This window comes from Aotus nancymaae, unplaced genomic scaffold (genome assembly GCF_030222135.1).
Source record: "Aotus nancymaae isolate 86718 unplaced genomic scaffold, 86718_ANA_hifiasm-v0.15.2.pri h1tg000011l, whole genome shotgun sequence".
Taxonomy (NCBI): Eukaryota; Metazoa; Chordata; class Mammalia; order Primates; family Aotidae; genus Aotus; species Aotus nancymaae.
The window spans coordinates 57,584,395-57,611,765 of NW_026988422.1; the positions used below are offsets into that span (position 1 = coordinate 57,584,395).

Sequence of the window (27,371 nt, forward strand, 5' to 3'; positions counted from 1 at the left end):
GAAGCGGGACGGGATTGGAGGGTTCTGCTCCGGAAGCACTATCTAGGTGGGCCTGCTGGGGTCCCGAGTGAGACTGCGCACGTCTGCACCATGGCGGCTCGGCTTGTGAGACGATGGGGCGCTGTGCGTGCAGCTGCCCACAGCGGCCCGCTGGTGTCCTGTCGCAGGTGGTCCGGCGCCTCAACAGACACTGTGTACGACGTGGTGGTGTCGGGTGGAGGCCTGGTGGGTGCTGCCATGGCCTGTGCGTTGGGTAAGCTCCTCTCCAGGCTACTAGTAGCGGGGAACTGGGCCGCAGAGGCACGATGAGAACTGTGGAGGCCCTAGCACTGCTTGCCCAAAGACAAGTGCTCGGGTCTCGCGACGCTTCTCCCCTACCCTCCTAGAAGAACCCCAGGGCCGGCCGGAATGCGTGTGGTCGTTCAGGGTCCAGTAGGGTCAAAAGTGGGAGGGGCGTTCTGAGTGAGTCCTACTCATGGGAAAACAGGTCTTTCCAGGGTTTTTTTTATATATGAGAGTTGCAGTTTCTCCAGATCCTGGACAGTACTTGTCATTGTCTTTACTGTGTGTAAAGTGAGATCTCCAGGTTTTAATTTGTATTTCCCTAATGATTAATGATGTTGAATATCCTTTCAAATGCTTATTGGTCATTTGTGTATCTTCTTTGGAGAAATGCCTGTTCAGACCCTTTGCACGGTTTTTAACCTACTTTTATTTTATTTTTATTTATTTTTTGAGACAATATCTCACTCTGTGCCTAGGCTGCACTGCAGTGGCACGATCATAGCTTACTGTAGCCTCAACCTCCCGGGCTCAATTGATCCTCCTGCCTCAGCCTCCCACATAGCTGGGACTGCAGGCATGCACCATCACGCAGCTGGTTTTTGTATTTTTTTTTGTAGAGATGAGGTCTCACTATGTTGCCCAAGCTGGTCTGGAACTCCTGGGCTTGAGCAGTCCACCTGCCTCAGCCTCCCGAAGTGCTGAGATTACGGGCATGAGCCTAACCATTATTTTATTCTGTATACAAGTCCCTAATCTGATAAATGACTTGCAAATATTTCTTCCATTTTGTAGTCTTTTTACTTTCTTGATAATGTTCTTTGAAGCACAAAAGTTTTAAAATTTGATAACAGTCCAGTGTATCAGTCTTTTTTTGTGCTTTTGGTGTCATAGCTAAGAAAGTCACAAAGATTTACTACTTGGGCTTTTTTCTAAGTATTTTATGGATTTAACTGTTACAGAAGTGTATGATTTGCTTTAAGTTAAATTTTGGATATCCTGTGAGATGAGGATCATAGGGTGGAACAGCTGACCTTAGATCAGGGTGTCCAATCTTTTGGCTTCCCCAGGCCACATTGGAATAATAATTGTCTTGGGTCACACATAAAAAACACTAACAATAGCTGATGAGCTTAAACACACACACACACACACACACACACACACACACACACACCCTCATAATGTTTTAAGAAAGTTTATGGGCCGGGCGCGGTGGCTCACGCCTGTAATCCCAGCACTTTGGGAGGCCGAGGCGGGTGGATCACGAGGTCATGAGATCGAGACCATCCTGGTCAACATGATGAAACCCCGTCTCTACTAAAAATACAAAAATTAGCTGGGTGTGGTGGCACGCGCCTGTAATCCCAGCTACTCAGGAGGCTGAGGCAGGAGAATTGCCTGAACCCAGGAGGCGGGGGTTGCGGTGAGCTGAGATTGTGCCATTGCACTCTAGCCTGGGTAACAAGAGTGAAACTCCGTCTCAAAAAAAAAAAAAAAAAAAAAAGGAAGTTTATGAATTTGTGTTGGGCCGAATTCAAAGCCATCCTGGGCCATGGTTGGACAAGCTTGCCTTAGATTGAGGGCAGAGGTATGTGGGACTAGAAAACAGTGCCCTTTGGCCAGGCACAGTGGCTCATGTCTGCTAATCCCAGCACTTTGGGAGGCCAAGGCGGGTGGATCACCTGAGGTTAGAAGTTGAGACCACCCTGACCAACATGGTGAAACCCCATCTCTACTAAAAAAAAAATACAAAAAATTAGCCAGGCATTGTGGTACGCACCTGTAGCCCCAGCTACTTGGGAGGCTGAGGCGTGAGAATCACTTGAACCTGGGAGGTGAAGGTTGCAGTGAGCTGGGATCACACCACTACACTCCTGGGCAAAAGGAGACTCTGCCTCAGGAAAAAAAAAGAAAAGGCAGTGCCCTCTACAGAGCATGTCCCTGTGTCCCATCCTCCACAGCAAAAGCTTGCTGTCTGTATGGCTGGAGTTTTTTTTTGTTTTTTGAGACAGTCTCTGCTCTGTCACCTCTGTCACCCAGGCTGGAGTGCAGTAGCAGGATCCCAGCTTATTACTACGTCTGCCTCCTAGGTTCCAGTGATTCTCATGCCTTAGCCTTCCTAGGAACTGGGACCACAGGCATCCACCATCACACCTGGCTGTTTTGTTTTTATTAGAGGTGGGGTTTCACCATGTTGCCCAGGTGGTCTCGAACTCCTGAGCTCAAGTGATCCATCCTCCTCTGTCTCCCAAAGATCTGGGATTGCAGGCGTAAGCCACTGTGTCTGACCTAATCTTTTATTTTTAAAGTTAAAAACAAATGGGCTGGGCTCGGTGGCTCACTCCTGCAATCGCAGCACTTTGGGTGGCTGAGGCGGGTGGATTGCCTGAGGTTGGGTAACACAGTGAAACCCTGCCTCTACTAAAATACAAAAAAATTAGCCAGAGTGGCAGCATGCGCCTGTAATCCCAGCTACTTGGGAGGCTGAGACAGGAGAATTGCTAGAACCCGGGAGACGGAGGTTGCAGTGAACTGAGATCGCACCATTGCACTCCAGCCTGGGTGACAGAGCGAGACTCTTATCTCAAAAAAAAAAAAAAAAAAATTAATAGTAACTGCCACTTTCTTTGTTTGCTTTTTTCTTTTTTTTTTTTTTTTGGAGACAGGCTTTTGCTCTGTCCCCCAGGTAGGAGTGCAGTTGCACAAACTTGGCTCAGGTGTGCCACCATGCCTGGCTATTTCTTTTTATTTAGCCGGAGTCTCACTCTGTTCCCCAGGCTGGAGTGCAGTCTCGGCTCACTGCAACCTCTGCTTCCCGGGCTGAAATAATTTCTCCTGCCTCAGCCTCCTAAGTAGCTGGGATTACAGGCATGCACCACCACGGCCAGCTAATTTTTGTATTTTTAGTAGAGACAGGGTTTCACTATGTTGGCCAGGCTGGTCTCAAACTCCTGACCTCACCTGCCTAGGCTGCCCAAAATGTTGGGATTACAAGCATGAGCCACCACGCCCAGCCACCTGGCTAGTATTTTAAAAACTTTTTCTTTTGTGGAGACAGGATCTTGCCATGTTGCCCAGGCTGGTCTTGAAGTCCTGGGCTCAAATGATCCCAAAATACTGAGATTACAGGCATGAGCCACCATAGCCACCATGCCTGGCCCACCTTTTTCTTTTATAAACTCTTAATTCTTTTTTTTTTTTTTTTTGAGATAGAGTTTCACTCTTTTTGACCAGGCTGGAGTGCAGTGGCGCAATCTAGGTTCATTGCAACCTCCGCAACCTCCGCTTCCCAGGTTCAAGCGATTCTCCTGGTGCAGCCTTCCAGGTGGCTGAGATTACAGGAGCCTGCCACCATGCCTGGCTAATTTTTTTTGTATTTTTAGTAGAGACAGGGTTTCACCATGTTGGCCAGGCTGGTCTTGAACTTCTGACCTCCGGTGATCCGCCTCCGTTGACCTCCCAAAGTGCTGGGATTACAGGTGTGAGCCACCACACCCAGCCTTTATAACCTCTAATTCTTTATTCTTGATTTAATCTTGAGACTGCATTGAATTTTGCTTATTTATTCCACTTTTTCTTTTGACAAGGAGTTGTTGTAATTTTTAGTGACTTAATACTCTGGAGACAGGAAATAACTGGTGTTTAAATACTGTAGTCTTCATTTTTCCTTTCTAGGGTGTTCTGTTTGCTAGTTATGTGCTTCTTGGCATGTGGCACGTAGTGGTGTTTGGAGAAGGCTTACAGTCGTGGACAGCGTGCTTCTTATGACTGACATGGTGGTGTATGTTATTGCTTAGGACTCTGCATGGGTATGGTGTTTATGTACTCTGTAAGAAATTCATATTCTAAGGGTTAAGTAGTTACTCTGTTGTTTCTCTTGGTAATGGGAAAGGAAATAAATTGATTTTACTAAAATGACAAAATGTTTGATGTTTGCTTTTTTTTCTTTTTTAAGGATATGACATTCACTTTCATGACAAGAAAATCCTGTTGCTAGAAGCAGGTCCAAAGAAAGTATTGGAGAAATTGTCAGAAACTTACAGCAACAGGGTCAGCTCCATTTCCCCTGGCTCTGCAACGCTTCTCAGTAGTGAGTAGAAGATCCTCCTTCAAAGATCCAATCTCCTTTCCCCCTCAGCTTCCTAATATGTCCCATGGGGCAGAGTCATCAGAGCATCTGACAAGGAGGAAGCTCACTGAGGTGGGTGGAGAGAAGCGGGTGGGTTTGGTAGTCTAGTGCCTAGTTGAAATTGCTACTGAATCAACTCCCTGTCTGAGGAATACATCCTTGAGGCATGTGGGTCCATCATGTTGACTTCACTTGTGATGTTGTGTCATTATGTATTGGTGGAACTGAAATCATATGAACTAATTATGAACGTGCACTTTGAATAGCAGTGCCCTTTTCATCCTGAGTCAAGCCCTTTAGCAAGCTAAGGAGCTTGCATGTGAAATGTTCCTGGGGTGCAGATGAATGTGTGCACATGGAGCCACTGAGCAAATTGTCCTTAGGTCTGCTAGATGATTGCCTCAGACCATCCTGTCTGAAACCACACCATCTCAAATTAAACTCTTCCATCACTTTCTAGCCCCTTTCTCTGCTTTTTTTTTTCATAATGCTTACTACTACCTGGCATTATGTTATGTGTTTGTTTTTTATTGTCCACCTCTCCAGTTATAATGTCAACTGCAGAAGTGCAGAGACTTTGTCCATTTGTTTTCCCACTCTATTGTATTTGGCACGTAGTAGGTGCTCAGTAAATAGTTCCTCAATGAATGAATCTGTTCAGTGCTGTGAAGGACTAAAAAATAAAAAATAGGCCAGACACAGTCATGTGTACCTGTAGTCCTGGCCACTTGGGAGGCTAAGATGGGAGGATTGCTTGAGCCTGGGAGTTTAAGTCTAGCCTGGGCAACATACTGAGACCTTGTATCTTAAAAAAAAAAAAAAAAAAAAAATGGTTTCAAGTTACTAGAAACCACTTTGTAAAAATAATTTTTTAAAAACTGTCTTTTGGAAGTTTATAATTTCAATAAGATGATGAAGATAAAGAACAATATGGGTTTGGTTTTCTTTTTTGATTTCCCCTTTATATGATTTGGCCTTTTGATCATGGAAGCTGGGTCTTTTTTCACGCTGGAACTGGGGAACAGAGTAACTTAGGTGCTAACATCAAACAAAATAGAAGTGAAAAGTATTATTAAAGAACACTGAAAACAGCCTCTTATGGAACAGGATGGAGGGACAAAGGGGAAGCCCAGGTCTCTGTGAGGTCACTCTGGTCTACAGATCCTTTCTTTTGTAGGTTTTGGTGCCTGGGACCATATCTGCAACATGAGATACAGAGCCTTTCGGCGAATGCAGGTGCCCCTTTATCTTTTTCAATTTTGTTAAGATGTCTTGGTCTGTCTTGTGTTAAGATATCCAAGTCCACATTCTCCAAGTGTTCTGTGAATGTAGGAGGAATCAGACAAGGTTCACATTCAGTCCGAGGAAGTGGGGAGAAGCATTCCCAGGAGAATTTTCATATTACTTTATATTTTTCTGCCAGGGAGGCTGACACATTGTGGTTTTTTGCTCGGTCACTTGGGAAGGCAATATTGTTTCTGATTGGAGTGATGTTTCCTTCTTGGTCTTAATGCAAACTCTCATTTTGTTTCCAGGTGTGGGATGCCTGCTCAGAGGCCCTGATAATGTTTGATAAGGATAATTTAGATGATATGGGCTATATCGTGGAGAATGATGTCATCATGCATGCTCTCACTAAGCAGCTGGAGGCTGTGTCTGGTGAGGCCCCCATCTTCCATCTTGCTTCATTGGGAAGTGAACTGCTTAGGACTTACTGGAAGAAAGGATCTCTTTTACAGATATTCAGTGTCCACCATAGAGAAATCCTCTGATGATTATTTCATGGTTGTTCTTTTTTTTCCCCCTTGAGATGGAGTTTTGCTCTTGTTGCCCAGGCTGGAGTGCAGTGGCGCAGTCCTGGCTCACTGCAACCTCCCCTCCCTGATTCAAGCGATTTTTTGCCTTAACCTCCCAAGTAGCTGGGATTACAGGCACCCACCACCACGCCTGGCTAATTTTTGTATTTCTAGTAGAGACAGGGTTTCACCATGTTGGCCAGGCTGGTCTTGAACTCCTGATCTCAAGTGATCTGCCCACCTCGGCCTCTCAAAGTGCTGGAATTACAGGCGTGAGCCACCATACCCGGCCAGGATTTTTTTTTTTTTTAAAACCAGTTTTATTCAGTTATATATGCCATAAAATTCACCCATTTTAAGTGTACAATTCAGTAACTTTTAGTGTATTTATAGAGTTCCACAACCATCACCTCAAAAAGAAACCCATTTATTCATTCTCCATTCCCACCCCTAGCCCCTGGCAACTACTAATCTGTTTTCTGTCTTTCTAGATTTTCTTATTCTGGACAATTCATATGATGGTCTTATGTATTCATCTGTGTCTGACTTCTCACTGAGTGTAGTATTTTTGAGATTCATCCATGTAGGTTGTATCAGTTTGATTCCTTTTTGTTGTTGAATAGCGTTCTATTTTGTGGATATGCCAAATTTTGCTTACCCATTGGTCAGTGATAGACATTTGGGCTGTTTCCACTTCTTGGCAATTGTAAATAATACTATGAATATTTGTGTACAAGTTTTTGTGTGGACATGTTTTCATTTCTCCTGGCTGGATACTTAGAAGTGGAATTGCTGGGTCATATAATAATTCTATGTTTAGCATTTTCAGAAGCTGCCAAACTTTTTTTCTAAAGAGGCTGTACAATTTCACTTTCCCACCGTTATATAAGGGTTCCAGTTTCTCCACATCCTCACCAACACTTGTTTTCCTTTTTTAGAAAAAAAATTGTAGCCGGCTGGGCGCAGTGGCTCACACCTGCAATCCCAGCACTTTGGCAGCTGAGGCGGGTGGATCACCTGAGGTCAGGAGTTCGACACCAGCCTGACCAACATAGAGAAACCCTATCTCTTCTGAAAATACAAAATTAGCAGGGCATAGTGGCGCATGCCTGTAATCCCAGCTACTCGCAAGGCTGAGGCAGGAGAATTGCTTGAACCCAGGAGGCAGAGGTTGCAGTGAGCCGAGATAGCGCCATTGCACTCCAGCCTGAGTAACAAGAGCGAAACTCCATCTCAAAAAAAAAAAAAATATATTGTAGCCATACTAGTGAGAGTGAAGTGATATCATGGTAGTTGTGGTTGCATTTCCTTAATGACTAATGATGCTGAGTATCTTTTCATGTCCTTAATGGCCATTTGTGTACCCACTTTGGAGAAATGTCTGTTCAAAATCTTTGCCTGTTTTTAAATTGGATTATTTGTTTTTGACTTACTGTTCTTTACATATTCTGAATATAAATTTATCAGTTATGTGATTTGCAAATATCTTGGTGTTCTAGAGAGAGAACAATTGGAAGCAACTTAAATGCTTTTTGATTTTGGATAGTAGTTCATGTAATGAACCATGATGCAGCTTTTAAAGATAATTTAGATCTAAAATTTAATAACTTAGAAATTTGTTCTGTAATATATTGGGTCATATGATCACACTTGTGTGTGTATGCATGTACATGCATAGGAAAGCCATACACCACAGCTGTAACTGTAGTTGTCTCTGAGTAGTTTGATTAAGGGTGATTCCCCACACCCCTTAACCTTTCTTTGTCTTCCAAACTTTTAACAGCTAGCTCACTATTATTATTTAAATTGCTTTGTTGAGGGTATGACTGACTGACATAGAAAAAGCTGTAAATGATGTATACAGTCTGATGTTCTTGGAGAGTGTTTTGTTCTGTTTTGAGACAAGGTCTTGCTTAGTCCTCCCTGGCTGGGGTGCAGTGGCTCAGGCAATCCTCTCTCCTCAGCCTCCTGATGAACTGGCACTACAGGTACATGCCATCACACCTGGCTGATTTTTTGTAGAGATGTTTCACCATGTTGCCCAGGCTGGTCTTGAACTCCTGGGCTCACGTGATCCTCCTGCTTCAGTCTCCCTAATTGCTGGGATTACAAGCATTAGCTACCCATGCCTGGGTGCATACAGCATATTGATCTAAATATGGTCACGTCCTTACTGGCCATTTGTGTATCCACTTTGGAGAAATGTCTGTTCAAAATCTTTTGCCTGTTTTTAAATTGGATTATTTCTCTTTTTGAGTTATAGGAGTTCTTTATATATTCTGATATATATTCTAAATCCTCTGGTTTTAGATCTAAGCTATAGTTTAATTTTAGGCAAAGCTTTTGGTTATAAGGACTAGTACCCATTCAAGCCAACTCAAGTTGAGATGGTCTCGTCATAAAGAGGCTGTACAGTTTCACTTTCCCACCAGTATATAAGGATTCCAATTTCTCCACATCCTCACCAACACTTATTTTCCTTTTTTTAAAAAAAAAAAATTGGCTGGGCGCAGCGGCTCACGCCTGTAATCCCAGCACTTTGGGAGGCCGAGGCGGGCGGATCATGAGGTCAGGAGATCAAGACCATTCTGGCCAACATGGTGAAACCCTGTCTCTACTAAAAATACAAAAATTAGCTGGGTGTTGTGGTGCGCGCCTGTAGTCCCAGCTATTCGTGAGGCTGAGGCAGGAGAATTGCTTGAACCCGGAGGTGGAGGTTGCAATGAGCCGAGATCACGCCACTGCACTCCAGCCTGACGCCTGGTGACAGAGCGAGACTCTGTCTCAAAAAAAAAAAAAGAAAGAAAAGAAAAGAAAATTGTAGCCATCCTAGTGAGACTGAAGTGGTATCTCACAGTAGTTAAAGTATGCCTGGGGCCACAGAGCATATTGTTTTTATGACCAGAAAAATAAAATGATTTCCAGCTGGAAGAAAATCTTGTATAGGATTTGTTTCAGCCTATGATGTTCCCAGCCTGTCTACTGTGAAAGCACACATGGGCTCATTTAGGTGTAGGGTAAAAATGGAGGTGCAGAAGCATGTGGACAGTAAGAAAGACTGCCTCTGACAGAGTTCTTTGAGAACTTAAATGCCTTTTTTTTTTTTGACATTGAGTCATCTCTGTGGCTTCTGTCATTTATTAGCTCACAGACCACAGCATTAATTACTTTTTTTTTTTTTAATCTTAAATAACAAGACACTGCTGTCCTGGGACCTTGCTTTAGGTTTAGCTGTAGCTTTCTCCTCAGCCTATGTAGCCCACCTTTCTAATTTTTTTTTTTTCTCTCTTTTGACCTCCCCAGACCGAGTGACGGTTCTCTACAGGAGCAAAGCCATTCGCTATACCTGGCCTTGTCCATTTCCTATGGCAGACTCCAGCCCTTGGGTTCATATTACCCTAGGTGATGGCAGCACCTTCCAGACCAAATTGTTGGTAGTTGATTCTTATTTTGCTAGGGGTCTTGTATATCTACATCTTATCCTAGATTCTAGGGCCTCTGGTTTTAGATCTAAGCTATAGTTTAATTTTAGGCAAAGCTTTTGGTTATAAAGACCAATACCCATTCAAGCCAACTCAAATTGAGATGATCTCGTCATAAATCCTATACAGGAAGCAATCTCGTGGGCTGTCTTAGGTCGTGAAGTAACAGACAGCTGGGCCTCCCAGGGCAGGTACCAGAGTTTTGGGAATGGCGGCTGTTCTTTCCCTCTGAGGAGTCTGTGATCATTGATCTCCTGCCTCTTGTTTTTCTCCTTTCTGCTCACAACCTTCCCTTTTTACTTGGCAGCCATTCCTAACCGTACATCAGAACTATTCAGCTCCAGTGCATGCCCCATACTGAAACTTTCCTCATTGCTGTAGTTCAGATATCAGGAGAGCCTGGCTGAGTTAACCCATGACTGGCACCTTTTGAGTCACGTCCAGCTTTGGCTCTGTTGGCCGAGGCTGAGGTGGCACAGTGCAGGGGCTCTGCCTCTAGGGGCTGTGAGTGAAGCAGGCCTGATGGAAGTATCCTGCCACAGAATGGGCTCACCAACAGTCAGAGCTGGAGGAAACTTTAGGGGGCAGAGAAAAACTTCTGAAGCAGTTTATGAAGAGGCTGTGAGACTTAGCAGATTTGTGTGTCCATGCAGATAGGTGCAGATGGTCACAACTCAGGAGTACGACAGGCTGCTGGAATCCAGAATGTGAGCTGGAACTATGACCAGTCTGCTGTTGTGGCTACTCTGCATTTATCAGAGGTAAGATGAGCTGCCATCTAGGGACTCTTCATAGGCACTAGGTACTTCGCAGAGAAACTCTTCTCCTCTCTGTTGCAGGCCACAGAAAACAACGTAGCCTGGCAGAGATTTCTTCCCTCTGGGCCCATTGCTCTGCTCCCGGTAAGAATCCTTCTGGCCAGTCTGCACACATACATGCAGCCTTTCCTCTTCACTTTCAGCCTTTTTCTGGTTTTAAGGGAATATTCCCAGGCTAGTTTTATGTTCCCTTCTTGTATTTTTATGCTTGAGAGCTCCCAAGTGCAGAAGAGTCTTAGCCCTTGGTATTGGTGTTCTTTTGACACAGCTCTCAGACACCTTGAGTTCCTTGGTTTGGTCCACATCCCATGAACATGCAGCAGAGCTAGTTAGCATGGATGAGGAACAATTTGTGGATGCCGTTAACTCTGCCTTTGTGAGTATCAACTTATCCAGCTGATGATGTGTTGCAGGGGGGAGATACAGAAAGGTGGGTTTTTGTGTTTTTTTTCGAGACGGAGTCTTACCAGGCTGGAGTGCAGTGGCACAATCTTGGCCCACTACAACTTCCATCTCCCAGGTTCAAGTGATTCTCCTGCCTCAGCAGGAGACTACAGGGACTACAGGCATGTGCCATCTCGCCCATCTAATTTTTGTATTTTTAGTACAGACAGGATTTCACCATGTTGGCCAGGCTGGTCTCAAACTCCTGACCTCAAGTGATCTGCCCATCTTGGCCTGCCAAAGTGCTGGGATTACAGGCATGAGCCACTGCGCCCAGCAAAAGTAGTTTTGAGTCAGGAAAAAGGAATAAGCATTCATCTGTCCCTTCATAATGATAATGGTTGGTTTGGATTATGTGGAGGAGGGCATACAGGGAAATGTAAAACAATAGAAATAACAAATAACCTTTTGAGGGTCTGGGGCTGCTGTTAGGCCGACTGAAACAGTTGCCTGGGTGGTGGTTAGCATTGGCCTTTTTTTGAAGCTGTAACACTTTGATCATTTTGAACAGTTCTGTTAGGTTCCAGTTACCTGAACCTTTTTTTTTTTTTTTTTGCGATGGAGTTTCACTTTTGTTGCCTAGGCTGGAGTGCAGTGGCACGATCTCAGCCCACTGCAACTTCCACCTCCTGGGTTCAAGTGATTGTACTGCCTCAGCCTCCGCAGTAGCTAGGATTATTGGCATGCACCACCATGCCCAGCAAATTTTGTATTTTTAGTAGAAATGGGGTTTCTCCATGTTGGTCAGGCTGTCTCTTCATCCCAACCTCAGGTGATCTGCCCACCTTGGCTTCCTCAAGTGTTGGGATTACAGGCGTGAGCCACTGCACCTGGCCTACCTAAACCTTTAAAGCCTGATTCATTGAAAGTATTCCCAGGGAAAGGCTGAGCGAATTTCAGCATGGAGCTTAAAAGTAAGCTTAGTAGACAGATGTGGGTTCAATACTGGTTTGACCTATTAATTTCCTGAAAAATGGAAATAGTATCACCAACTTCTCTCTACAATGTACTAAAGATATTCCATGTATTTTAAAAAAGTTTTCTCATTTTGAATAAAGACTTTCAAAATGAGAGAATTTTTAAAAAATACATGGAGTATCTTTTTTTTTTTTTTTTTGGAGACGGAGTTTCGCTGTTATTACCCAGGCTGGAGTGCAATGGTGCGGTCTCGGCTCACTGCAACCTCCGCCTCCTGGGTTCTGGCAATTCTCCTGCCTCAGCCTCCTGAGTAGCTGGGATTACAGGCACGCACCACCGTGCCCAGCTAATTTTTTGTATTTTTAGTAGAGACGGGGTTTCACCATGTTGACCGAGATGGTCTCGATCTCTTGACCTCGTGATCCACCCGCCTCGGCCTCCCAAAGTGCTGGGATTACAGGCGTGAGCCACCGCGCCCGGCCCATGGAGTATCTTTAGTACATTGTAGGTGCTCAACAAATACTAATAATTATTCTGGAGTAGACATAGCTTTTGGATAATATGGGTACCAGTATTATTTTTGGAGCCTAAATGACACTCAAGGCCTGCTACCTTCATAACAAAGAACTGAGACTCCACTGCTTTGTAGTGGCAAGAAGAATAAAAGGAACTGAACATACTTAAGTGGATTCGAAGATAAATGGTGAACAGTACCCTCTCTGAGTACCACTACTTAGAGGTCTAGGACCTCTGCAGTGCAGTCATTCACCATTAATTGTACTTTCTACGTAGCAGGCTCTGGAGATACTGAGAACGGTTTCTGCTTTCAGGAAGTTCCTAGTCAGGTGAGGAAGACTGTAAATGACAATGTCAGTAGTGACAGAAGTATGCATAGGATGCTGTGGAAGCATACAGGAGGAAACAGAAAGGTTGGAGGAGTTACAAAAAGAGGTGGCATCTTCTGGATGCTCTGAGGTGTCATCCTAATGAAATACAGATGGGCATTTTAAGCAGAGGAGTGTCATGTAGGTAGAAGGATATTTTATAATGAGCTACTCTGTGGCCGGTGCATGGTTATTGAGGGTGGGGACTAGTGAAAGGTGAAGCTCAGAGGTAGGCAAGGACCAGCTCATGTGCAGTTTGGCTTGATCCTAAAACCTGTGGGGAGTGATGGGAAGTTGAGCTTTGGACTTGAGGGGCTTATCACTTGTGATCAAGATCAGTGTAGGCAAGTTAGGTAGCATTACCCTAAGCTTTGGTTACAAACAAGGTTTCTTTGTTGAATTTTTAATTCCCTGCTACTCAAATTTCATCTTGTTTGTCTTGTGGCTGATGCTGCTCAGTGGAGTGATGCTGACCACACGGACTTCATCGACACAGCTGGCGCTATGCTGCAATATGCTGTTGGCCTTCTGAAGCCCACTAAGGTCTCGGCTCGCCAGCTGCCCCCAAGCGTAGCAAGGGTGGATGCCAAAAGCCGAGTTCTGTTTCCTCTTGGGTTGGGACATGCTGCTGAGTACGTCAGGCCTCGGGTGGCACTCATTGGGTAAGATGTTAACAGAGCAGGGCCACTCCCCTCTCACTTTGCTGCTAGAGGTTTCACCTGAACTCTGCTTTATTCTTAGGGATGCAGCCCACAGAGTCCATCCGCTTGCAGGACAAGGTGTCAACATGGGCTTTGGGGACATCTCCAGCTTGGCCCATCACCTCAGTACAGCAGCCTTCAATGGGAAGGACTTAGGTAAGGATTCAGGTACTGTGAAGAAGTATCCAGAGGTCATATAGTTAGGCAAGATCAGGGCCCCAAAGTGGCCCACAGTAGCAAGAGGGAGTGGACATAAAATATATCTGACTTGCTAGGAGAGGGAAGGAAACATTATTGGATTAGAAATTTAATCTTTCCTCTGTCCTCCAGGCTCTATGAGCCACCTCACAGGTTATGAAACAGACAGACAGCGTCACAATACTGCTCTTCTGGCTGCTACAGACTTATTAAAGAGGCTCTATTCCACCAGTGCCGCCCCGCTTGTGTTGCTCAGGACATGGGGCTTGCAGGTCATAAATGCAGTGTCTCCACTCAAGGTAAGAGGTTGCTCACAGAGGAATGACTTTGCAAACAGCTCTTAACTTCTTTGAATTTTCTTGGCTGTACAATTATCTTTATGTATATACCTTCCCAAGGATTATAAGCAAAAAAGTACTTGCTAGGCTTTTAGGTGTTATGGCCCACATCTAAGCAATAACTTTACCTATAAGAAGGACTTAATAGTAGGGGGTGTGGTGGTACATGCCTGTAGTCCTAGCTATTGAGGAGACTGAGATGAGAGGATCACTTAAGCCCAGGAGTTTGAGGCTATAGCGAGTTATGATCACATCACTGTACTTAGGCTGGGTAACAGATCAGGACCAGTCTCTGAAAAAAATAACAAATAGGGTTTTCTAATGATGAAGATGTTTCAGTTCCTTTTGCTGCTTGGCTAGTTGCGTCCCCGAGAACGTCCATTTAAAGATATATTTTTTTCTGCTGGGTGCAGTGGCTCACACCTGTAATCCTAGCACTTTAGGAACCTGGGGAGGGAGGACTGCTTGAGCCCAGGAGTTTGAGGCTGCAGTGAGCTACGATCATACCACTGCACTCCAGCCAACACAGCGAGACCCTGTCTCCAAAATGTGTGTATATTTATATATATGTATATATTTTTTTAGCTGAAATAAAATGGACTCTTGGGAAGAATATCTACATGGTCTTTTGCTAAGTTTTTGCTTTAATCACCTTGGATATTTTAAAAAGTTATTTTTTTCACCTTACAATGTTAAGAGTTTCACTCACTTTCTTCTCCAGGAACAGATTATGGCCTTTGCAAGCGAATGACTACTCCTCTTCTAAAGATTATGTTGATGAAAAAGAACATCCTGCCACAAGACCATCATACATATTTTCAAGATCTAATTTAATTTAATAAATTTACTTTACATTAGAATTCTTTTTCTTCTTTGCTTAATGGGCCTGTGGCACCCAAATAATGAATGACAATTTGCTGTGAGGAGAGTATATTAGCCAGAACAAAGGTAAAAACTTCGAAGGAAGACTATTACAATTTGGTTGAAAACAGCTTTTTATTACTAAAACAAAAACCCACCAGGTGCTGTCTCACTCATTTCTAATTGTTAACAAACAATCATTTCTAAAGAGAAAAAAAAAATATATATATATATGTGTGTGTGTATATATATATATTTAGTGCTGGTCATAAATTTATACAGTTGTTTGATAGAGGTAAGAATTAGAAATACTCAGTTGATGCATTTTTGTTAGAATTGCTGTTTAAAAATTAACATCAGAATGCAAATTAAATTTAAATTGTTTCAGCCTTTGTTACAGGTACATTGGACTTGCTGAAAGGAAAACCACATCTTCTTAATGCTAGTTATTACTTTATCACAGCACCAGATTTCCATTTTACGGTTCCTCTCTGGGACACCATTGTCTGTTTAATAAAATAAATAATTCATTGCACAGATCCAAAAACCTCAGGAACCAGATCACAAGGGAAACTGATTAGCAGCAGAATTTGTTCATGTTTGGTGGCAGACTGGTGGCCAGCTGGAGGGAGGGGAGTTTTACAGTGGGTTTTTTGAAGAGGTCTCTTCACAAGACCAGAGATGCCTCTTTAAGAGATTTTTAGGTCGTGGATTTGCTTACTGTAAAGAACATCTTGCCCAAAAGTCTGATTTGAAGATGAAATGAGAAACAGTCTGCTTTTGAACCAAGTAAGGGATTCTTGGGAATAATTTTTAGAGCCATGAGAAATCTGTTCCTACAGGGGCACTTTTCAGGCAAATGCAGAAAATTTAAAAGATTCTACAACAAAAAAGTGACAATGTCATAGTCTTCCTGGAATCTCAGGAGAAAGACTTACAGATGGCAGCTGCTGTGAAAAGCTACATGACTACTGGTGGAGGCTTTGGGGACAAGGTTATCTTTCACAAAAATGGAAAGGTGGCCTAGGTGAGGAGGACACAGACTCTCCAGAAGTATGCAAACAAAATCAGGCAAGATGAAGAATTTTAAGGCACACCTCCATTGACCCGCAAGGATGTTCTTCATATTACAGTGATGTTAAACACAACATCTGTCATGTGCCAGGCCATGTCCTAAGTAAGTATTTTAAATATATTAACAAATTTGCAAAGAGGAAACTATTAGAATCTGTAGGACCTCGTAACAAAAAGCGCAAAGGATCCACTGCAGGCAGGATGGGCCTTACAGAAAAAAAGTTTTTTTTAAAAATTCTCATTCCAAACTGCTTGTATGATGGACAAGTTGGCTAATTCTCCAGAAGGTCTAATCAAAATTAACAAAAGATATAGATAAGTTTCTGGAGTTAGAATGCATCTACCCTAGAGTTTGAAGGTATTTGGGATGATCAAAGGAGTCCGCTGGATAGTATATATGCTTTACAAAATGGCCCCTGCTGTGATTAAAGACCAGAGATTTCTACATCTCTGCATTTGTCAAGCTGGAAGAGTCTTTAATGAACACAGATTACCTCTTTTATTTTATTTTTTTTAAATAGAGATGGGGTTTCACCATCTTGGCCAGGCTGGTCTTGAACTCCTGACCTCGTGATCCACCCATCTCGGCCATCCAGAATGCTAGGATTACAGGCGTGAGCCACCACACCAAGCCCACAGATTACCTCTTGTAAAACTACTGGTTTCTACTGGAGGAAACATGGATGACATTTAGTATTCTGTGACTGTCTGGCACCCTACTTTTTTTTTTTGACAAAGATAGAAAGAGGTCTAAAAGTCATGTCACTCATAAAGAACTTGGGAGGAGCTTTTTTCCAAAATATTGAAAGATTTTGGAAGGAGAGACTAGAGCAAACTAAGACCACTTAGAAGATAGGTAGCTTTCAGCTCAATATAAAGAATTTTTTAACATCAGTGTGGTCCCAAGTGGAATAAGCTGTTTGAACATGCCTCAGCAGAAGCTGAATGACAACCTGTTAGAAATTCTAGGGAATTCTGCACTGAGTACAACATTGGCTTATTTCTTTGGGCTGTTTCCAACTCAAGATTCTGTTATTTCATTATAAGGATTTTTTGAGGAAGGCAGTTCGTAGAAAGGTGACCTTAGTAATAAAAGTCAGTGTGAGAAGTCTGAAGAAAATTCCACAATGAATTTAAACACAACAAGAATTTCAGGGACAAGGATACAAAAATTTGCCTCGTTCCTTGCACATAGCAGATGGTAACTATTTATTGACTCAATGGAGTAATGTTAAAAATTAAGGTTCTCCATGGACTGTGTGAGGGCCAGGCATATTTAACATCCTTTGTGAGAGAGAGAATGGAAAGGGAGACTACTGTGAAAGCCACAAGTCTGGGGAAATAAAAACACTCCTGGAAAGAAGCTGGACGTTAAGAGCCAAGGCAAAGGGGCCAGACCACAGGGAGATCTTCCAGGTCCAAGAGCATTACAGGGCAGAGAAGAAGCAGGGATGATTATGTCAAAAGTGCAAGATAAGGCCGGGCGTGGTGTCTCACGCCTATTATGCCAGTACTTTGGGAGGCCGAGGCAGGCAGATCACTTGAGGTCAGGAGTTCGAAACCAGTCTGCCCAACATGATGGAAACCCCGTCTCTACTAAAAATACAAAAATTAGCCAGGAATGGTGGTGGGCTTCTGTAATCCCAGCTACTCAGGAGGTTGAGACACGAGAATCGCTTGAACGTGGCGGGGTAGAGGTTGCAGTGAGCCAAGATTGCACCACTGCACTCTAGCCTGGGTGGCAGAGCAAGACTCCATCTCAAAAAATAAAGTGCAAGATAATGAATTTGGGATAAATAATTAACAGTCAAGAGCTCTGACCACTTTGATTCAAAAAGGAGAACATGAGGGACATTAAATATGGTTCTCCCTGGAAATGTTGGTCCAATGTACTGATATGGGCTGAGAACGCCAACCAAATCCAAGTGGGGTTTTGTCAGGAACGGTGTTGGAAACTGAACTAAATAAATAATTCAGAGGATATTAGCTAAACTGATCAGGGGCCAGGACAGGAAGGTACTGTTATAAATGGAGAGAATAAAAGGGCTAACTGAAATAATAGATCCAGGAATAGCACAGACACTGACCTCTCATCACAGACCAGAACTTAGGGCCTACTTGTATTTCTTAGAAATACAAAGAAAACGAGTTTAGAATCATAGAAAACACTGTTAACACATTAGCCTGGGAGGTGGTACTGGCACTGAATACACACATACCCATAAAGTCGGATATGTTCATTAATCCCAGAGTTGACTGATAAAAAGCTGATTAAAGAAAAGGTAGGCTACATGAGGCAGCCACAACCTCCCAAAACATGTCCCCAGAGACTAGGTGGCCTCCTTTCTTAAGGCTGTAGTCTATGCACAGTTAGGAGTTACTCTCCATCCTATAATACTTGGGATGGCTCTCAGCTGGCTGATTGGAGCTAACACAGAACAGGATCACACAGATTCTGATATGGTCCCCTTTTGTGTTGTTGAATTATACATGGAAAGCAAAACCAGGTATTTTTTTCTTTTTCGGGGGAGGTGGGTGCAGATGAGGGTGGGCAGGGCACTGTATAGGGAGGAAAAAAATACTGATGTTGATAGATCATGGGATTGCAATAAGTAGGCTTAGTTTACCATTTAAGAGGAAAATGTAAATATTCAACAGAATGAGGCACTCAAAGGGTTGAAATGAGATTTTTCTTTGGTTCCCAGGGGCCTGTCCCTGGGCTCTCAAAGGTGAAGTTCCAAAGCTGTACTTTTTGGCTCACAGGGCTCTCTGTGATGCTCTGGTGCCAGCTGTGTATTCGAGTGGTTAGGCAGCAGTTCACATTAGATGTGTAAAATTAATTAAATCTAAATCTCTTGGCTCAAGTCCAGGATGTCCCTAGACTAGCTCAGAAACTAAGTCCTCTCTCCTCCCCTTAAAAAGGCTGTTGGCAAATGCAGGCCTCCAAGGAAGTGCGTGGCCTCAATGGGAGATGCCCAGAGACTGCAACAGGTGAAAGGTGGCCCCCAAGGCCCATCCTGTCTCTATGTTGTTCACTTTCTTTGTGAGCTGTTGAGAAGAAAAAGAGTCTTCACATTTTCATCCAATTTCCAACTCTCGCAAGCACAGCTCTTGGGCAGACAATATTGACAAAGAATAACCACATGGGCAAAACAAAGCAAAATTGACAGGAGCCAGTCTTTGCAGGCTTCCCACTATAACAATTTCCCTCTGGCCATGGCCCATTGGCCATTGCCCCTACATCCGCCATTCTCATCTCTGGACTGAATGCTTCTGGCCCAGGTCATGGCCCACCAGGCCTTCTAGAGAGATATTTTAGACAGACAATATCCTGAACTCTTTCCTTAACCTTGAAACTACACAAAGTATCCCCTGCTTTATTTTCTGATTCACTAATTTCAGATAAGGCAACTTGTAATGGTAATAGATGTGGTAGAAAGGGCATGATCAACATTGCTTTCTCTTTACTACTTCTGTCTCTTTCTCTTTCTCTCTCTCTCTCTCTCTCTGACTCTCTCTCTCTCTCACTTCCTTCCTTTGTTCCATGTCAGTCTTTCTCCTCTAGGATTTTTTTTCCTCTCTCTCTCTCTTAGAAGCTCTTTTGGAGGTTTATCTTTCTAGTTCTCTATTAAATCAATTTATTTTTTGTAATTTCTTGTTAATATTTGGCCAGTTGTTACTGACAAAATGAAGTCTTAACATTCTCTGCCCAGGAAGATCCTTAGCACCTAGACCAGCATATTTTCCTGCATGTTTTCTCGGTCAGGTCCCTCGGGGCTGCATAGCCAATCATATCCCCCCTGAGATCCTGAACAACCCCCAGCTGCAGGCAGCAGTCCAGGTCCTGCCTTCCAACTACAACTTTGAGATCCCCAAGACCATCTGGAGGATCCAGCAAGCCCAGGCCAAAAAAAAAAAAAAAAGGGCATGATCAGGAGGTGAGAATAGATTTAGGAGTAGGAAAGAACAACTCCTACTATGTTAGCAGGTGCCTTTTCTAAGCACTAATAATAACCAAACATGGGCCCACGCACAGTGGCTTATGCCTGTACTCCCAGCACTTTGGGAAGCCAAGGCAGGTAGGTTGCTTGAGACCAGGAGTTCAAGACCAGCCTGGGAAACATGGCAAAACCCCATCTCTACAAAAAAATTAGCCAGGACTGGTGGCACACACCTGTAGTCCCAGCTACTCGGTGGGCTGAGGTGGAAGGGTCGCTTGAGCCCCAGAGGCAGAGGTTGCAGTGAGCTGAGATCATGTCACTGCACTCTAGCCTGGGCGACAGGGCAAGATCCTGTCTCCAAAAAAAAAAAAGACTGAGAGCAGTGGCACATGTCTATAATCCCAGCACTTTGGGAGGCTGAAGTGGGTAGACTGCCTGAGATCAGGAGTTGGAGGCCAGCCTGACCACCATTGTGAAACCCATCTCCATTAAAAATACAAAATTAGCCAGGCGTGGTGGCACATGCCTTTAATCCCAGCTACTTGGGAGGCTGAAGCAGGAGAATCACTTGAACCCAGGAGGTGGAGGTTGCAGTGAGCTGAGATCGCACCATTGCACTCAAGCCTGGGCAACAAGAGCAAAACTGTGTCAAAAGAAAAGAAAAAAAATAACCAAATAGGACATTTAAGACATTCTAAGCCTTAGGCAAAACTTTAGACCCAAATTCCTCAACTATGTAAGAAGAGGGGCTGGGCACGGTAGCTCATGCCTGTAATCCCAGCACTTTGGGAAACTGAGCAGGCGGATCACGAGGTCAGGAGTTTGAGACCAGCTTGGCCAACATAATGAAACCCCATCTCTACTTTAAAAAATTCAAAAATTAGCTGGCATGGTGGCATGTGTCTGTAATCCCAGCTACTCGGGAGGCTGAGGTAGGAGAATTGCTTGAACCTGGGAGGCGGAGGTTGCAGTGAGCTGAGATTGCACCACTGCACTCTAGCCTGAGTGACAAGAGCAAGACTCCCTCTCAAAAAAAAAAAAAGGATTAGATTAGTGTTTATCAATTTTTAGTCGTTTCTTGGAAATGCTTCAAAGGAAAAAGGGAGGCCAAGTGATAGAGGAGTTTCAGGCCTCTAATCTCTGCTTCAATTAGAATAGCTCTACTTTTACCAGTTTCGTATTACTAATTTTTGTGTGTTTTTTTTTGAAATGGAATTTCACTCTTTGTTGCCCAGGCTGGAGTGCAGTGGCGTGATCTCGGCTCACTGCAGTCTCCACCTCCCGGGTTCAAGTGATTCTCCTGTCTCAGCCTCCCGAGTAGCTGGGATTACAGGCACCTGCCACCACGCCTGGCTGATTTTTATATTTTTAGTAGAGACAGGGTTTCACCATATTGGCCAGGCTGGTCTCGAACTCCTGACCTCAAGTGATCCCCCTGCCTCGGCCTCCCAAAGTGCTGGGATTACAGGCGTCAGCCATCAGGCCCAGCCATATTACTGATATTCTACATAAGCTTTTGTTGAATAAAGATCCCACCATCACCAAAAAAAGTTTGTAAACCAGTGGATTGTTCTCTGTTGACCTAATATAATTGAGCCTAGTCACTGTGCCCAAAACTGGGGATAGATAACTTACTACAGATAAAGTAGAGCCTGCATGTACTCAAACAGATGGAGAGAAACAGGAGGACAAAAAGACCTAAGATTCAAGAGGCACTAAATTTATGAGGCACACATGAAATATATGACACATGACATCTGCATGAGGCATTCAGTATTCATGAGGCCTTAAATAAGCCACTCACTGGTGACACCCTTTTGGTCCCTCACGTCCTCTGCCAAAAAAACCCATTCCTACAGGCTGAGCTAATGCTACAGGCCAGGTGTGTCTGCCCCCAGGGCCTCTCCAAATAGGGCAAGTTTGTGTGGGAGCCTCAGGCACTTTTTGTCTTTGTGCTCCCATGACCAAACTTCAGCTCTAGTACATGTAACTACTCCATCAGCAGCAGAGATAGGCAGGACATACAAACCCAGGACAAACGGAACCCAGGATTCAGAAAGCGTGGAAATCCATCCTGTTTGCACCATGTCTTGTGTGTTTACCTCTCCATCTCTTTCCCCTTGCCTCTCACCCTGAGTTCTAAATTGATTTAATAAACCATGTAGGCCAGGCATGGTGGATTACACCTGTAATCCCAACACTTGGGAGGCCGAGGCAGGGAGATCACCTGAGGTCAGAAGTTCAAGACCAGCCTGGCCAACATGGTGAAATCCCATCTCTACTAAAAATATGAAAAAAATTAGCTGGGCATGGTGGCTTATGCCTATAATCCCAGTTACTTGGGAGGTTGAGGCAGGAGAATCGCTTGAACCCAGGAGGCAAAGGTAGTGAGCCAAGATCATGCCATTGCACTCCAGCCTGAGCGACAAGAGACTCCGTCTCAAAAAAATAAATATATCAACCATGTGACTTGGCATCTAAATTTGGGCTGCTGGTCTTTCTGTTCTGTGACCTCTGGGATAGCTTGCCTGGTAATATACTCAGAGGCTACCACTACATGGAGGTAATTTCCCACATTCCTGGTGCCCAGCACAGTACTTTGTCCATAGCCCAAACAAAAATACCTTATAATTTCACTTTTAGCTACTCTGATTACTGAACAAGCTCTTACTCCTTCTCAACCCCCACAAAAGAGGACTGTTATGGGACTCTGGTGTCCTGTCTCTTACCTGCAAGACTGTGCTATCTGTAAAACCAAAGCCATCCTTTAACAGGGCTGTGATGTAGCTGAGATCCATGCACAGGAAAGGACTGCCTGAGGTGAAGTCTTCCAAGTTATCACACACTGAAAAAGAGAGTGAACAGTGGAGTTCAAGTTTGCAACTAACTGAGAGGTGTAGGATTTTCTCTTAGAAGTAGAATAAGCAGGCTGGGCGTAGTGGCTCATGCCTGTAATCCCACCACTTTGGAAGGCCAAGGTAGGCAGATCACTTGAGGCCAGGAGTTCGAGACCAGCCTGGCCAACATGGTGAAACCCCATGTCTACTAAAAATACAAAAATTAGCCGGGCATGGTGATGTGCACCTGTAATTCCAGCTACTCAGAAGGCTGAGGCAGGAGAATCACTTGAACCTGGGAGGCAGAGGTTGCAGTGAGCTGATATTGCACCACTGCACTCCAGCCAGGGTGACAGAGCAAGACTGTCTCAGAAAAAGAAGATGGGAGGGAAGAAGTAGAATAAGCAAGGCAGAAGTCTCCCTTTGGGTAACACCTAGGCATCTCAGAGACTAGACTGCACTGACTGCCTCTGGAAGACCGCAGCTTCTTAAGAACTTGCACATCTCTGCTTTGATTATCTATTCAAATTTACATGGGCTCTAGTTTATTTGCTTAAGTTTCTATGACCTATTGTGGGGACTTAATTCTAAGTCCCTTATCTATGATTAATGCTGAGGCCCAAAAGACAGGAAAATATTATTTAACCCTATTATGGGCTACTGGATAAGATCATTTGCATTTTATTTTTAAATTTTTAAAAATTTATTAATTATTTTTTTTTAGAGGGAAGGTCTCATGCTGTCACCCAGGCTGGAGTGCAATGGCATGATCACAGCTCCTTGCAGCCTCAAGACCCTGGGTTCACACGATCCTCCTGCCTCAGCCTCCCAAGTGGCCAAGACTACAGGCTCGAGCCACTGTGCCGACCTCTCATTGGTAGTTTTGACTGAGTCTCTCAAGGAAGCCTCTGTTGCTATTTCCCATGTATTTTGATGCTTAGTGTTTTATTAACACTGATAACACTGTTTCAATTTAAAAAAGAAAGCAAGAAATGTAGAAGGTCTTCACCATTTCCCTAAAGCTTTTTTTTTGAGTTGGATTCTTGCTCTGTTGCCCAGGCTGGAGTGCAGTGGTGCTATCTTGGCTCACTACAATTTCCACCTCCCAGTTTCAAGCAATTCTCCTGACTCAGCCTCCCAAGTAGCTGGGACTACAGGTGCACGCCACCATGCCCAGCTAATTTTTGTATTTTCAGTAGAGATAGTGTTTCACCATGTTGGCCAGGATGGCCTCAATCGCATGACCTCATGATCTGCCAGCTTCAGCCTCCCAAAGTCCTGGGATTACAGGCGTAAGCCACCACACCTGGCTGAAACCAGTCTTCTGACACACCTTCTGAGCTGACTGAGGTGCTGCTTTTGGTCACTAGAGTTGGCAGGCAGTCTCATAGGCTTGCCTTCAAGGGCTTCCCTCGATACTCACCTTCCCTGGCTTTTCTTTCAAAATCTTCAACTGTTAAAATACCCCCTTTTTCATAATCTGAAATAAAACAAACATTAGCTGATATCAAAATGCCTTCAAGGAAGCATAAGGAAATTAATTCATTATATACATGTACATAATGTAATCTATGCACCCTATTTTATTTATAATCGATTCCATGTTATGTATATTTAACCACAATGAAAAAAACAGACCCATACAACACAATTGGAAATTAATTCATATCTCTCAGGCCATGACATATCATGTACATATACTTTCACAATTAAGCAAAAATACAACTTTTGTGATAAGAAGAAAAGTGATCATAAACAGGAAGAAATTTGGGGTGATATGTTTATTATCTTCAATGTAGTGATGGATTCATGGGTGTATACATGACAAAAATTGTATACTGTAAATGTATACTTATTGTATGCCAATTATACCTCAATAAACATGTTAAAAAGAAAAAAGACCTCACATAGTTGTTTCAGTCATCTCTCACCTCCAAAAGATTCTAAGTCATTTCCACCCTTTTGTTCGAGTGTTCTTCTTTTTTTTTTTTTTTTTTTTGAGAAGGAGTTTCACTCTTGTTACCCAGGCTGGAGTGCAATGGCACGATCTCGGCTCACTGCAACCTCTGCCTCCTGGGTTCAGGCAATTCTCTTGCCTCAGCCTCCGGAGTAGCTGGGATTACAGGCACGCGCCACTATGCCCAGCTAATTTTTTGTATTTTTAGTAGAGATGGGGTTTCACCATATTGACCAGGATGGTCTCGATCTCTTGACCTCATGATCCACCCGCCTCGGCCTCCCAAAGTGCTGGGATTACAGGCTTGAGCCACCACGCCCGGCCTTCGAGTGTTCTTGAGAAGAAGTGAGCAATCACCCCAACAAGCACCTCAAGTGCTCTTTCTCCTTGACCTTCCCCACCACAGCCCTGTCTACCTTCCTCTTTGGACTGACACCTGGGGTGAACTCACCAATCATGTCTGTGTCAACAGCTCGGTCATAATAGTAAGAGAAAGCATAGAAGGAGCTTCTCTGGACCTCCTCTGGCTGGTGAAGTTTTCCTTGTACCACCCTCAGCACTTCGGCATAGCAGGGCTCAAAGCCCACCTCCCCTGCCAGGCAAAGGTGCACAGGGGTAAGGTGAGAACAGTACTGGGGGAAGGGGACACTCTCTGAGGCGAGCTGCTGGAGACAATGAGGGAACAGCAGAAGGGTCAACGAAAGCAGGAGTAGGCTGAGGCTCGGGACAAGAGGCTTCAAAACAAAGATGAGCAACATCTGCAGCCTCATGGCTCTGCTTCTCCATGACCACTCCCCTGCCTAATCTGTATTCACTAAACCATGGCCAACCTCGTGCTACTGCCTAGCATTACATTCCATAGCATTTATAAACAAGTAGCTAAAGGGCTCACCTGCTTCCTTCAATGGAAATTCAAGTTCATTTCTTTTTGTTTTGTTTTGGTTTTTTGAGATGGAGTTTCGCTCTTGTTACCCAGGCTGGAGTGCAATGGTGCAGTCTCAGCTCACCGCAACCTCCACCTCCTGGGTTCAAGCAATTCTCCTGCCTCAGCCTCCCGAGTAGCTGGGACTACAGGCATGCGCCACCATGTCGAGCTAATTTTTTTGTATTTTTAATAGAGACGGTCTCACCATGTTGACCAGGATGGTCTCGATCTCTTGACCTCATGATCCACCCACCTCGGCCTCCCAAAGTGCTGGGATTATAGGCATGAGCCACCGCACCCAGCCTCATTTCTTGATATTATGGCATATACCTTTAATAAATCATTCTTATCTCAGTTTTAAGTTTTACTATACTTTAAATAGTTAACCATTAACTAAATAGGTTTCACACTGCTGCATTAGATCTAGGCTCAGAATAGGTTTCTTTCTTTTTTTTGAGACAGAATCTCACTCTGTCACCAGGGTGGAGTGCAGTGGCACAATCTCGGTTCCTGCAACCTCCACCTCCCAGGTTCAAGCGATTCTCGTGCCTAAGCCTCCTGAGTAGCTGGGACAGGCAGGTGCCACCACGCCCAGCTAATTTTTGTATTTTTTAGCAGAGATGGGGTTTCACCACGTTGGCCAGGATGGTCTCCATCTCTTGAACTCATGATCTGCCCACCTCGGTCTCCGAAAGTACTGGGATTATAGGCGTGAGTCACCACACCCAGCTAAAATAGGTTTCTTAATTAATTTGTAAGAGGTGGAGTCTCCCTCTGTTGCCCAGGCTGGAGTGCAGTGGCATTGCACACTATAGCCTTGAACTCATGGGCTCAAGTGATCCTCTTGCCTCAACCTTTGAGTAGTTGGGACTATAGATGTGCACCATAGCACTTGGCTAAGTGCAAGTTATCTAATGGGTCCATGACACTTGGCTGATGCAGAATGACAGCTGCCTTGTTCACTGTCACTTCACATTAGTCCTTGGAGGCATACCAAGATCTTTGGAACAAGTCCCTGCAACAAGATAAGCTTCTCTTGAGCTCTGGAAGAAGTTTCCTGTGGGACTTTTCCAAAACTTCCATTGTAAAGGTAACTTTAGTGAAAAAACATCACTTGCCTTCTTGGTTGCCACCATACTGGTATTTCACACCCCCAAAGATCCACTCTGCTTCCAACCATCTCGGTAGACAGGAACTCCGGAAAGTGTGTCCATCAGTCCCTGCAGGAATCCAGGGCACAAGGTAAGTAAGAGAGAGAGAGGGAGGAAGGCAAGCAAAAAGCCACTGAGGAGAAAAAGAATCACCATGGCAGCTGGGCCTTAAAATCTTAGGAAATTCATTCCTTGACCACATCCTGTGACAGAAATCCTTAACTCAAGATTCACAGATAGGCTTTGTGGGGTTGGTGAACCCCGAAACCAGAAGCAAATTTTCATGCACATGTGCTTTTGCCAAAAGGGTCCATGGATTTCATCACATCTCAAAGAGATCCAAAACCTACAACAGAGTAAGTTCCCACACCTTTCTAAAAACAGGAAAGAAATGCTATGCTACCTTCCTCACTGGCTACCGAGAGGCTTAAATGAAATATACTTGAAGATGTTTTGTAAACTCTGAAATGCAAAATAGATGTCATTCCAATAATAGCTTACTGTACAAAGTGCCTTAAATGCAAATTCTCATTTAATGTGAGGCAAGGGGCACGGAGAGGTTAACTAATATGCCTCAAATGGTAACACTGGGACTGAACCCAGTTCTGCCTGAGCGCAACTGTGAAGAGATG

The 27,371-nt window shown here is 44.0% G+C and overlaps 2 protein-coding genes across 11 annotated transcripts in view; one reads left to right on the plus strand and one right to left on the minus strand.

Annotated features, from left to right (window-relative positions):
* The first annotated feature begins 60 nt into the window (after positions 1-60).
* COQ6 (coenzyme Q6, monooxygenase) lies at positions 61-18,851 on the plus strand. 4 transcript variants are annotated; one of them, XM_012438084.2, is made up of 12 exons: positions 61-253; positions 4,241-4,375; positions 5,592-5,650; positions 5,950-6,073; positions 9,514-9,644; positions 10,346-10,453; positions 10,532-10,594; positions 10,779-10,886; positions 13,216-13,418; positions 13,498-13,613; positions 13,788-13,954; positions 14,715-18,851. In XM_012438084.2, exons 1-12 carry the CDS (start codon positions 91-93, stop codon positions 14,742-14,744), a joined length of 1,407 nt encoding a protein of 468 aa, XP_012293507.2. In that variant the 5' UTR covers positions 61-90; the 3' UTR covers positions 14,745-18,851. The 4 variants fall into 4 exon arrangements, with proteins under 4 accessions (XP_012293507.2, XP_064231104.1, XP_064231105.1 ...); XM_064375034.1 differs by lacking the exon at positions 9,514-9,644 and having other exon boundaries at positions 14,715-15,208; XM_064375033.1 differs by lacking the exons at positions 61-253; positions 4,241-4,375 and adding an exon at positions 4,385-4,486 and having other exon boundaries at positions 14,715-15,208.
* The window catches only part of ENTPD5 (ectonucleoside triphosphate diphosphohydrolase 5 (inactive)), a 50,982-nt gene continuing 42,207 nt past the window's right edge, over positions 18,597-27,371 (minus strand). For all 7 annotated transcript variants that reach the window (XM_064375031.1, XM_012438080.3, XM_064375030.1 and 4 more), the window contains 5 exons: positions 26,707-26,808; positions 25,115-25,255; positions 24,130-24,186; positions 22,599-22,714; positions 18,597-18,976 (listed from right to left, as the gene is read on the minus strand). In XM_064375031.1, the coding sequence (XP_064231101.1) occupies positions 18,890-18,976; positions 22,599-22,714; positions 24,130-24,186; positions 25,115-25,255; positions 26,707-26,808 (503 nt within the window). In that variant the 3' untranslated portion in view covers positions 18,597-18,889. The remainder of the gene's footprint in view (positions 18,977-22,598; positions 22,715-24,129; positions 24,187-25,114; positions 25,256-26,706; positions 26,809-27,371) is intronic.